The following is a 12292-nucleotide window of genomic DNA, read 5'->3' as shown; positions in this document are numbered from 1 at the left end:
TAATAATAATAATAATAATAATAATAAATAACATTTATATAGCGCTCTTTCCTTTGGAAAACAAACTCTGAACACTGCTGTGAGGCAGCGTGGTGTAATCAGGCTCTCGTCAATTTTTGGGCATATAGAAGAATAGGTATTACCTTAAAGCGTGTTTACTTGTCTTTATTGGGATGCAAAAAATATCCATTTGTCTTGACTACAAGCCGAGATATTTGCGAAAGAAGGAGGTGGGGGTCACCTGTTTTCAGAGGTAAAATTAGTGAGAAAATGGCCGCCAAAGATTGGTTATTTCCTTAGCCTAAGAGTCCATGGTCACCGAAGATTTACATTTTTTATGCCTTTAATCAACGCTTTTCAGAAAAATCCACACAGAAATGAGTTCTTTTATGGACATGAAAGGTGTTGAGCCAAAAAACAAAAATTTGATAAAAATTCACAAACCTGCTGAAAAATGCAACTTTCTTCACTTTAATTATTTTGACGAGAGCCTGATTCCACCACGCTGCCTCACCAATTATTTGAATCTAAAGTAGATAGTGTTCAGACACATACATAAATTCGCTTAAGTGGAAAAGTATAACAGTATCCTGAGTATCCTTGATTGAAAAAGAATTACTTTTTTGTGTTCTCAAATATGTTTTTGAAAGACTCGGTACTTTCTATTATTTCTCTCAATTTTTGTGGGAGGGTGTGTCAGATTTTAGGGCCCGCAAATGCAGAAGATCTTTCCCTATAGGACTTGGATTTCTGCTTGGGTATTCTTAGCAACGAGTTGCAATAGTCGAATCAGGAAAGGCCTAAGCTGTCACTAAATTAGCCATACATTGGTCACTAATAAGATGTAGGATTTATACCAAACATACTTTTATTTCTAGATACAAACACAGTTGATTTACATGGTTATTTTTTGTGTTTGTAAGTGTTTTACGACGCTTGCGACTACACAAGGTCATATGAGCGGGCGAGACACAGTAAGTATTTTCTGTTTGGTAGGATTTAATTTTGAATTTCGCCCGAATGGCGGGCGAAGCCTACTCTTATTGATTTTAGGACCACTAAGAGATCTTTAACGTGTGCAACTTGAACACGTACACGGGACCTTTGAGAACTTTTTCGTCATTATCCGAGAAGGCTAGGTGATAGATCTTACCTACTCTAAGATCAGGGGTATGCCTGAAAGACAACAGTAAGAAAGAATATCAGTAGAAAGGCTGCAGAAAGAGTCAGGATCCCAGAGGATGGGCCGGGGGGAGAGGGTGGGGGGGGAGGCAGAAAGTGGAGACGAAAGCAGCCGACAGAGCAAAGATTATAGAACAGGAAAGGAGGTGAAAGAAGAACATGTTAGAGAATAAAATTTTTCGTGTCTGTCAGGTTTCAAACCCAGGACCTATTGCATGGGAGGCGAACACCGTACCTCTAGGCCACGAGAGCCCCCTTAGATGGTTAGATATTGACAGTAAATCATTATCGAAACCACTTCAAGATGCTTGGCTTCCTTTGACAACGAAACGGTGCAGCATTCAACCATCTTAAGGAAAAAGAAACAGCCTGGCGACTACTCAAAAGAGGCTAGAGAAACAACAACAACTCGATCGTCCGCCGACGACTTCAAGTAGGGCGCGCAAAAAATCACCGAGAATCCTGCAGTGGAAGGCAGATTGTTTACTTTCCAATACCAGTCAGCAAACTCGGTGTTCGGCGGAAGAAGGACGATTTCGGTATCTGATTAATCCAGGAGCTGAAACTAAAGCCAGGAAAGAAGACCACGCCCCACCTAGAAGATTTCCCATCAATCTGAGAGTACCGCAAATATCCGACTGGTTGAGGCGGCATCATCTCCTTCATCAAGAATTCCCTTTTTGATTGGGTTCTTTTTTAAAAAAAACTTGCCCACAATGTTTCAACTAACGGGACTGAAATAATAACACTCAGAGGAAAGATGAAGAAGTAGGAGAGAGGAAGGTTACGCGATTCAACACCAAACCGAAACATGACAACCAAGATGCTCCGTAGATGGCAACCCATCGACTACTGTCCTGGTACCGCTTTATCTATACCATCCTCGTCGGGGAGGGTAAAGGTGCCCGAGACATGACAATGTGGATCACCTAGGAGCGGGAAGTTTTCATGGTTTACTGCTGAGGGAATTGGAATCTCTGACCTAGCCCCAATATCCACCATACTCAACACTGGGGCGAACCACGGTTCTGTCCTTAAGGGTCTTGTCGCTCGGAGGTCATCCGGCGCAAGCTAGAAAGCTTTCTCTGATAAAGCCATAGATACAGGGTGCATGGAAGTGGAACCAAATTGGAAAAAGAATATTAATCCACAGACAGGAAAAAGAAGCTAAAACAGCACCTGGACATGGATGGCTGGTGCCTCTATAAATAGAATAGTAATGGCCAAGGTCAAGTGTGAGGGTTCATGCCTGGTGCCTCTATAAAAAAAAATTATCGATGAAGTGTGAAAGGCTACTGACATATGAATGAAGACGATTGACACTCCTTTTTCTTCTCGATCGCATCACACTTAAAGTCTGGTATCTGTCATATACTGCGCCGTCCTGCTCAGTTCATCTGTCGGCCTGAACAGCTTCTCTTGCAGTGTCAGTGGGTTTGGCCACGTTTCCTGTCTCAGGGCCCTGTGTGTTATGCGCGGCTAACACTATTTGCAACTAATACATGACAGTCTTAAGATCAGTCAAAATTTAAGACTGCATGAAAAAAAAAAGACGAGGAATGCAACAATCGGTTTTTGCGAAAATTGCATGAAACTATGGCACGAGACAGTGAACGGACTATAGCCACCGTTCCATTCCATAGCATTCCTTTCCCAAACCTTCTTCCTTTCGAGCGTGGGTGGTTGGCTGGTGCTCTGGTGTATTTTTTCAGGCCATGCTCCCAGCCATGTTGTCAACTTGTCCAGCATCTCTTCCCTCTGTCTGCCTCTGCCTCTCTTTCCATCAAACTTGCCTGTTGTTACAATATTCTCCAATGCTTCTTCGGCACTTACATGACTTAATTGTGTTGCAAGTGCCGGGGAACCCGTACTAAATCTAAAACTCCTCAGCAGGTTGTCCCCCTTCCTGAGTACCTCCTGTGTGACCTGGGACTGGCGTCATGGCGTCGTTGGAAGGACAACCCTTCACGTGGGCGGCGGCTGTCCTGTTGTGTGCGGCAGTTCTCGTGGTGGAAGCCTCTCACTTTAGGGGAGGGACCATCAGTTGGAGGCCGCTCGGGGGAAACACGGTTTGTCCATCCATCCATCCATCCATCCATCCATCCATCCATCCATCCATCCATCCATCCATCCATCCATCCATCCATCCATCCATCCATCCATCCATCCATCCATCCATCTATTCATCCATCCATCCATCCATCCATCCATCCATCCATCCATCCATCCATCCTTCTAGTCACCCACCCACCCATCCATCCATCCATCCATCCATCCATCCATCCATCCATCCATCCATCCATCCATCCATCCATCCACCCATCCATCCTCCACCAATACCTATTATCAATTAGTCCGTACCAACACATCCCAAACACTTAATTGCATTGTCGTAATGAACTCGATTTTCTAAATGTTTGTTGTTTGCTGATGATTTGTTTCAAGTTTTATTCAGTTTGGTCTAACAGAATGATCGTTTCATAATTACAGCTTTGTAAAGTGAATAGGTAAATGACAAACTGAAGACGGAGAAAGTAAGTCTCCTGACGTCAGATAAAATTTGGTCAAACAAAAAGACTTGTAAAGGAATTGACAGAAAAACAACTAGAATCTATGACTCAGATGCATTGAGCATTCCAATCATCAGAGGAATGGTTTTTTTGCTAGGTACAGATTTTTTAAAGTCGAGAATAAATGGGCTTTTCCCAAACCAAGGGCACATCACTCCACAGACAAAAAACGACTCCCCGCGTGTGCAAATTCCTAGATCTAGTGCTTTTCAAGAAATAACTGAGACAGTGCAACCGTTTGCACAAGAAAGTAAACTGGCTAGAGCAGTAAATTTATGGCTTGCACCTAGTACATGGTCATGGTATCCCAGACTGCACGCTCTGATGTACGTGGCGTCGGTGGTTTAGTGGTTAAGCTCTCAGACTCGCAACCGTAAAGCCGTGGGTTCGAATCCCGTCAGGGGCCCGACGTTGTGTCCATGAGAAAGGCACTTTACACGAATTTTCCTCACTTCACCAGGAGGGAATGGGTACCCAGTTATAAAGATCTTGTCAGTTTGTCAGTGTTTGAGCGCTTAATCAGCTGCTTGCACTATGCTACCCGAGAAGCTGAGAATGTTTCTATGGTCTGCTCGGGTAATAATATAGAGTGTAAAGCGGATAGAGCTTGCTGTCGAGCGGGGATATGCGCTAGGGGGCCTATACAAATGCTACATATTATTATTTACTTCCGGTTTACAGGGGAGCGCACCATGTGACTCTATTTTCAACCAAAATTAAGGGCAAGGAAGGAAAGCTTGCCTACACACTCAACTATCCCTAGACTCGCGTTTTGCTCTACATTTACCCGCCTAGATGGCGCGCAGCAGCGGTGCGAAGTTTTTCTTTAGAGAGCAACAGGCGGCACCCATGACAGTGCTCGATCTAGGATTATATTATCATTCAAGTCTATGGTCTAAGTTTATTTCTCCCAAATATTGGTGCCCACAAAGTTATTGTACAATATTTTCAAGAAAACGATGCTGGGATTGAAGAAGAATGCTGGGGTCATGAAAGAAACTGCATTGCTTTAAGTCAGGTTCGATGCAGGCCTTGAAAAAAAACCTGCTGGAAATGCACATGCCTAACACCCATTACCACACTGTAGGGGTTATCAGAAAGATAGAACGTCCGATAGGACGGAGCCAAATTGGAAAAATTCTCGTAAAGTGCCTATCTCAAGGATACAATGCCAGACAGAGCTAAGACTCGAGCCTCCAGGCCCAAAATCGCACCCTTACGAATCAGCGTAACCAATAGAATACCGACTCCAGGCCACTTCTTTGGCTTAACGTTAAGTAGTTGTGTTCATAAAACACGCGTGGGAGGGAGGTTTTAAATACAGTCGAGACAGCGCTAGGTTGGAGAGACAAATTGTTGATGGCCTCGGATCTTTTCACGTCGACGTGGCTAATTAAAAGAGAGACATCTGATAAACCAATGGTGCTTTTTTTTTTTTTTCTTAAGAGTCTTACGGCACTTGCAACACAATAAAGTCATATAAGTGCCGAAATGATGCTTTGACAACTTCCGATGTGCTCAGGTGGAATTCGAGTTCAAGATGGGCTGGACATACGACAAGGGTCCTGGCTGCAAGGAGCACCTGACTGGTCAATATGTCAACCAACCAATGTCTGGCAATGACAACAATTTCAAGTGAGTAGCTTAAAGCAAGAGGAAAAATATTATTTTAAGGTTAGATTAGTTCATGTGAGTAATAAGTGAAAGAAATAAGTGAGTCATAAGACGTCTAGGAAACGTTGAAAAGACTGACAAATGTACGAGAGAGAGAGAGAGAGAGAGAGAGAGAGAGAGAGAGAGAGAGAGAGAGAGAGAGAGAGAGAGAGAGAGAGAGACCCTTTGATACTTCTTAACCGATTTTTAGCTTGACCGTATTTTGAGATATAATTCCCCAAACCCCGAGAAGGCAATAAAGGAAAGTAAAAACACAAATAGTGCTGTAGTATTAAAACCAGATGATCGTTGAGGATCTTAATCAGTGCTTGCCAACAGGGGCGATTTCGCCACTAGTGGGGGGGAGGTTGGTAATTTATGCAAGCAATGGGAAACAGCATAGTAGCCAGAGGTATTATTTCATGCTCCCTTTTGAAATACATGAACTATAATTTCGTAGGCGGTACGAAAACCCCAAGCTCTTTTCGACAAAGAAGGGTGCTGACTTTAAAAAGTGTAGACAAGCGCTGACCTAGAAGTTGAAAGACCGAGAGGCGAATCTGTCTCCCCCCCCCCCCCCCCCTCTCTCTGTCTCTGTCTCTCTCTCTCTATCTCTCTCTCTCTCTCTCTCTCTCCCTCTCTCTTTCTCTCTCTCTCTCTCTCTCTCTCTCTCTCTCTCTCTCTCTCTCCCTCTGTGTGTGTGTGTGCGCGTGCGCGTGCGTGCGCGTGCGTGCGTGAGTTCACCAGTGTGTATATATTACTCACATGTCCCGTGCACATGGTGGAAAAATACACATCGATTGGTTCCAAACCTAGACGGTATAAGAACGTTTAGTTCCAAACATTTTCGTACTAACCGTGTTGTAGGTGTCAGAAAGGCTGTGCCGGCACCCCAGTCCTGAACAGCGTCAACTACTACTGTATGGCAGCCAATCAGAAGGAGGGATGGGAACAGGGCCAGGATACCTTCAACTACACCTTTCCCAGTTCTGGACCATTCACTGTTGGGTAAGTTGCTCACCTTAGCGGTTGTTGTTGGTGTTGTTGATGTTGTTGGTGGTGGTGTTGTTGCTGTTGTTATTTTTGTTATTGCTGTTGTTGTTGTTGCTGTTGTTATTGTTCTTGTTGTTGTTGTTGTTGTTTTTGTTGTTGTTTTTGCTGTTGTTGTTGTTGTTGTTGTTGTTGTTGTTATTGCTGTTATCATTATTATTGTTGTGGTTTTGAAAAAAGAAAGACAACGGTTGAGAATCAATAAGAGCCCCCGGTTCAGAGTTTCTTTCTCTTTCTACACACATCCGGGGTTTCCACTTCCTGTGGGCGGCCACATTTCGGTCATTCATGAAGGCATTTTTAACTTCTTTTAGAACGCTTGTGGGTGGTGGGGTCGGAAGAAGAGTTGGGAGGGGGGTAGAGAGTCGAAATTAATTTTCACCAAGGAAATGGTCCATTTTGTGACGGTGTTCAAGTGTACGATAACCCGGGAACTGTTCAGAAACCAAAAAGCTGGACAATTTCACTTTGTTGAGTTGCTGGGCTTTTATTGCGTTTTGTCGTTATTAACCCTATGCGTACACCCTGAGGTCATTTTGTACCCCAGGGTTGTATTCTTCACATTTTAGAATATTCCTAGTGCGAAGATCTCTTTGAAATTTCAGTATTTCTCAAAAAATCATTTTGACAGAGTGCTATGCAAAGCGTACGGATCGGATTAACGAGTAAATTTCCTCTTTGGAAAGTGGTGGCACAGAGTTCCCAACGTCGTATGGATACGATAGTAAAACACGACGTACGGATAGGGTTAAAAGTGTTATCTTTATTTTTATCTGTTATCGTCTCAGATACGAAGGAAACGCGACTTTATTTCTATCTGTTGTCTTCTCAGATACGAGGGAAACGCGTGGATGCAGCTATCGGGTGGGCGTGGCAACGGAGCCTGGAACGTAGCAACCACCATTGACCTCAGGACTCGGAGCGACACAGGGCGCAGCAACACCAGCCCTGTGGCTCTCAGCAAACCGCTCTTCAAGTAAGAATTGTTTGTTGTTGGTTGTTGTTTTGTTGTTGTTGTTGTTGTTGTTGTTGTTTTTTGTTTCGTGTGGGGGGGGGGGTTTGGGGGGGGGGGGGATTAGGCAATATCTAAAGTCTCCTAAAGGCGATTCTCGTGGTCGAGAGGTTACGGTATTCGCCTCCCATTCAATAGGTCCCAGTTCGAATCCGGAAAGCGACGGGAAATTTTCTTCTCTAAAATTTTCACCTTTCACCTCCTTTGCTGCTCTCTAGCAATGTTCTTTCGTCTGCTTTCGTCTCCACTTTCTGCCCACACACCCTTACCTCATTTGCCCCCTCCTCTTGGCTCCTGACTCTTTCTGCAGCCTTTTTGCTGCTACTCTTTGGCTCCTTCTGACTGCTGTCTTTCAGCCACACCCCTCATATTCTGGTAGGAAAGATCTACATCTAGCCTTCTCGGATAAGGCGAAAAATCTCGGAGGTCCCAGGTGCAAGTTGCGCACGATAAAGATCCCTTTGTGGTCCTAAAATCGATAAGAGTAGGCTTTGGCCGCCACCCGAGCAAATTCGCAATTCCCTTCCAAGCTGGAAATGTTTGGTGTGTTCTGCGCACTCATATGACCTTATCCAGTTGCGAGCGCCGTAAAACACTTACCAAAAAAAGTCTCTTAAAGGGAGACACGACAAAGGCGGCAAAACGTCTTCATTGACAACTGAAATTCTTGTGGGGGGGGGGGGGGGGGGTTGGGTTTTTTTTAGGGGGGAGGGGGGGGTCCTTCGAATAAAAATTATTAACTAAGATATTCTGATAGAGTTTTCAAACCTTCAATCTCATTTGGTTCCGACACAGTGTCAGCTAAGGATCTCTGGCCGGCCGAATGATGTAATTTTGTGAACCAAATTGCTCATTTACCTTTAGAACAGTATCATGGAAAATTGCTGTGAATGTTAGCAACAACATATCAAAAGGAATTTGGGGGGCTTCAATTTGTAAAGTTTTGGCAGGTAGGGTCTGCATTAGTGGAAGACAGAATAACCATAATACACTTCTGTTCCATTTAAAAAATGCTCGTTAAAAAAAATACTCGTAAAAAAAACCTCGTTAAAACCCTGTCCTAAGCACAGTCGTTGCTCTATAGAAAAATTGCACTTATACAAGGGTAACTGTGGGTTGTTGGCGGGTGCTCTGGTGTGGTTTGCTTCTTCTTTCCTACCAAACATCTATCGTCCTTAGCCTGTTCAGACCTATTTTACCCACTATTTCAACTCGTTTTGCACATTTGGACCTAGTTCGATGTGTTCAGGACATATATTTTGGTCAAAACTTGAACAGGTTTTTTAAAAACCCAATAGCCAACTCGAACCCTTGAGCCTGAATCAAAAGCTGCGCAGCGCCTTTAACCAAAAGGACGAGAGAACTTTGTCTGACCCAGGTACAGACTATACAAATCAACATGTCTTTAGGCCATTCCCAAAGGGGAGATATTAACTTCTTATACACAGTAGAATTGTAAATGGGCTGATTTATCAATGTCATGCTCATACTGTGCCGGAACGACAAAAGGGGAACTGCTGCTTTTTCTTTCCTCATCCTTACTATTGTCATTTTCCTCTACTTCTTCTGTGATTTTGTCACTCTCTTGTGAACTGTTATTTCCGGGGTGCCTTGATAGTCGAAGAAGACTTTGTGCTGTTGAGGCCAGAGAGGTGAGCAGTGTACGCCTGATTCCCCGTTCGGACTTTTCTGTTGACATCCACCCCTTGGCGCTCATATGACCTTATGCAGTTGTGAGCGCCGTAAAACCTTACTAAATGACATGTTTAGCCGCCTTGGTTTACTAGGACCATCAGGTGAGAAACCAAATGCTCCATCTGCTCTTTCAAAAATTGTAAGATTATTCCCCAAGCTCATAATATGACCTTACGCAGTTGCGTGCCCCATAAAACCTTACTAAACCAGACTAACTAAACAAATCAACAGGAGTCTATTTCTTATTTCCCTCCCAGCATGCAACACAACTGCAACCACACATTGAGGATCCCCATACTGGACCCTGACGGGGACAACGTGCGATGTAGATGGGCCGTCAACGACGAGTGCCTGACTGTGTGTAACGCTCTCCCCTTTGCCAGACTGGACGAGGTTTGTCTTATGCTGCTTATAGGAGTTGGACACCCACGTAGATATAGGCTGCCCAAAATACCCATTGTTTTGAAGGGAGTTGTTCACTATCAACAATGAAACACAAAAGGAGCATCCGTAAGCTTCAAATTCGACACAAAAACACCACATTTCGTGATGCCTGAAACATCATATGTTTCTTAATACAGCCGCTGTTGTTTTTCTAATGCTTCAGCTTTTTACAGCTTTAGAATTTTGTTTTTGACGTTGCTAACACAACCACCCTGCACGCAGATACACACTCACGCACTCTTCTCACTCAATACATTGGAGTCTGCTTGAACAGAAACATATATTCCGAAACCAGCGTAAACTGAAAAAAAAATAAAATCACCAATTATTTTTTCAATTCGAGCAACCTCTCTTAACCGAAAAAACCCTAGGCTAAACCGAAAAAAACTCTGGGGGTCTCGCGGATTTCGATTTAAGCGGACTCCATTGTATATATTATATGCTTGCACCCACAAAGTTAACCTCTTCTGTCATTAAATCTTCCACTTCCAAACGTCCCTCTCAGCAAACCTGCACGCTCACCTTCACCACGGGCTTTACTCAAACGTACCAACCTGGAGACTTCTTCGCCGTGGCGCTCACTATAGAAGATTTCCCCCCAGCCCCGATTACCTTAGGGGGTTCTACAAGGAAGACACCGTCAGACAGTCTCTCCTCTATACCCATGCAGGTGAGCTGACTTCTTGCTGTTGCTGCTTGTTTTTGTTGTTGCTGTTGTTGTTGTTGCTGTTGCTGTTGCTGTTGTTGTTGTCGTTGGCATTGCTGCTGTTGTTGCTGCTACTGTCCGTTGCTTCTGCTGTTGCTGTTGCTGTTGCTGTTGCTGCTGTGTAGTTTGTTGGCGGGTGCTCTAACGGGGTTTGTTTCTGCTTTCCTATCAAACATCTATCGTTCTGATCTCTCCTCTCTCTTTTCTTTTTTGTATAAATTATGTGTTACTCTCTGGCAACACCTCTAATCTTCGGCGCTTATATGACCTATTTGTGTTATAAGTGCCGTAAATTACCTACTTAAACTAAACTCAAATGTTGCTGAAGTTGCTGTTAATGCTACCTTAATTAAAGTTGTTTATTATGATGTTGGTGTTGTTGCTGTTGCTTATTGTTGTTGTTGGTGGTGGTGTTGTTACTGTTGTTGTTGTTGTTGCTACTGCTGTTGCTGTTGCTGCTGTTATTGCTCACCTTATTAAAGTTGCTGATGCTGTTGGTTTCGTCGTTGTCGTTGTTGTTCTCATCGTAGTTGTAATCGTTATCGTTGCTTCCGTTATCGTGGCCATTGTTATTACTGCTCTTGACGAGGATGGTGGTGTGCATCCCTTTACTTATGTCGTTTGGAAGGAGAGCATCAAGACCAGAACTCCACAACAGAATACTGGACAAATTGGGAAATTTTAGAAAGTCATAGAAGGTCCGAACATCAAAACCTGAGACTTTTGTGAGTCAAACCGCGTTACAAGTGGCGGAAAGTTCCTACGACCCTGATCCACATGCATGTCTCAATCATTTCAGGGGGTACGTAATAGACTATGCGTCATTTGAGGATGCTTATTGTCCTCCGTTGACTAACGTGCCACTGGGAACTTATTAGAAAGATGTCCAGGTTTAACTCAATAAGGACCTCCTGAACGTAATATAATACGGTCTGATCAGCAGCAGGCTCATTAAGGCAATGTCGCGTCATATTTCAAACCATCATGTGGCGTCGGTGGCCTAGTGGTTAGGCTCTCGGACTCGCAACCGTAAGGTCGTGGGTTCGAATCCCGTTAGGGGCCCGACGTTGTGTCCTTGGGAAAGGCACTTTACACGAATTTTCCTCACTTCACCAGGTGGGAATGGGTACCCGGCTATAGACAGCGAAAGATCTTGTCAGTTTGTTAGTGTCTGAGCGCTTTATCAGTTGCTTGCACTGTATACTTCCCTGGAAGCTGAGAATGTTTCGGAGTGTTCTATGGTCTGCTTGGGTAATAATTTAGTGTAACGCTCATAGAGCCTGCTGTTGAGTGGGGATATGCGCTATACAAATGCTATTTATTTATTATCATACAGAATTGATTAACACGATTTCGTATATTATTTCGTAGTAAATGTCGGTGCTTGCCTTTTTTTCAGATATAGAAAAGAGAAGTGAAAAATATGAATAAATAAAGAGGTTATATTTCAAAGCGACGTATTGTCAAGCTTTGTTGAATGACTAGAATGCATGTCCTCAAAGAGTGTGTGTGTGGGGGGGGGGGGGGGGGGGGAACTCTCCCTTTTATAAAACGTTTACATAACCATTGTCCAGGTAGATCTGAGGGGCCCAATAAAAACCTGGAGTTAGTTTTTAAAAGTACTGTGGGCTGCTTTTGTCACTTGTGTTTTCCCGTATCATTTAGATCAGAAATGTAGGTGGTTGGTGGGTGCTCTGATGTGGTTTGCTCTTTCTTTCGTATACAACGTCTTTCTATCGTCTTTATCTCTTCTCCTTCTTTTTTGTGTTTGTTAATTACTCTCGTGTAACACCTCTTATCTTTGGTACTCTCAGGCCAATTGTGTTGCACGTGCCGTAAAACGCTTACTAAAACAAAGATCAGAAAGGGGTTAATTTATCAAACGCGTAGAGTGTAACAAATAAAATTTCAGTGGTTTCTACGAACTTGGCTCGCGTGTTTTAATTGTTTCCGTGTACACGTCATACACTTAAGGACTCC

General features: G+C 43.6%; 1 protein-coding gene across 1 annotated transcript in view; it reads left to right on the top strand.

Moving 5' to 3' along the window:
* The first annotated feature begins 3122 nt into the window (after window positions 1-3122).
* Window positions 3123-12292, top strand: part of LOC101853965 (fibropellin-1-like) — an 89935-nt gene continuing 80765 nt past the window's right edge. Inside the window, exons 1-6 of the mRNA XM_035972033.1 lie at window positions 3123-3251; window positions 5275-5387; window positions 6273-6413; window positions 7288-7431; window positions 9420-9555; window positions 10112-10276. Of these exons, the coding sequence (XP_035827926.1) occupies window positions 3123-3251; window positions 5275-5387; window positions 6273-6413; window positions 7288-7431; window positions 9420-9555; window positions 10112-10276 (828 nt within the window). The remainder of the gene's footprint in view (window positions 3252-5274; window positions 5388-6272; window positions 6414-7287; window positions 7432-9419; window positions 9556-10111; window positions 10277-12292) is intronic.

The sequence above is a fragment of the Aplysia californica genome, unplaced genomic scaffold (genome assembly GCF_000002075.1).
Source record: "Aplysia californica isolate F4 #8 unplaced genomic scaffold, AplCal3.0 scaffold00561, whole genome shotgun sequence".
In the NCBI taxonomy this organism is placed as follows: Eukaryota; Metazoa; Mollusca; class Gastropoda; order Aplysiida; family Aplysiidae; genus Aplysia; species Aplysia californica.
Note: the sequence above shows the minus strand (reverse complement) of the source record. Positions and strands in the feature narration are given on the sequence as shown.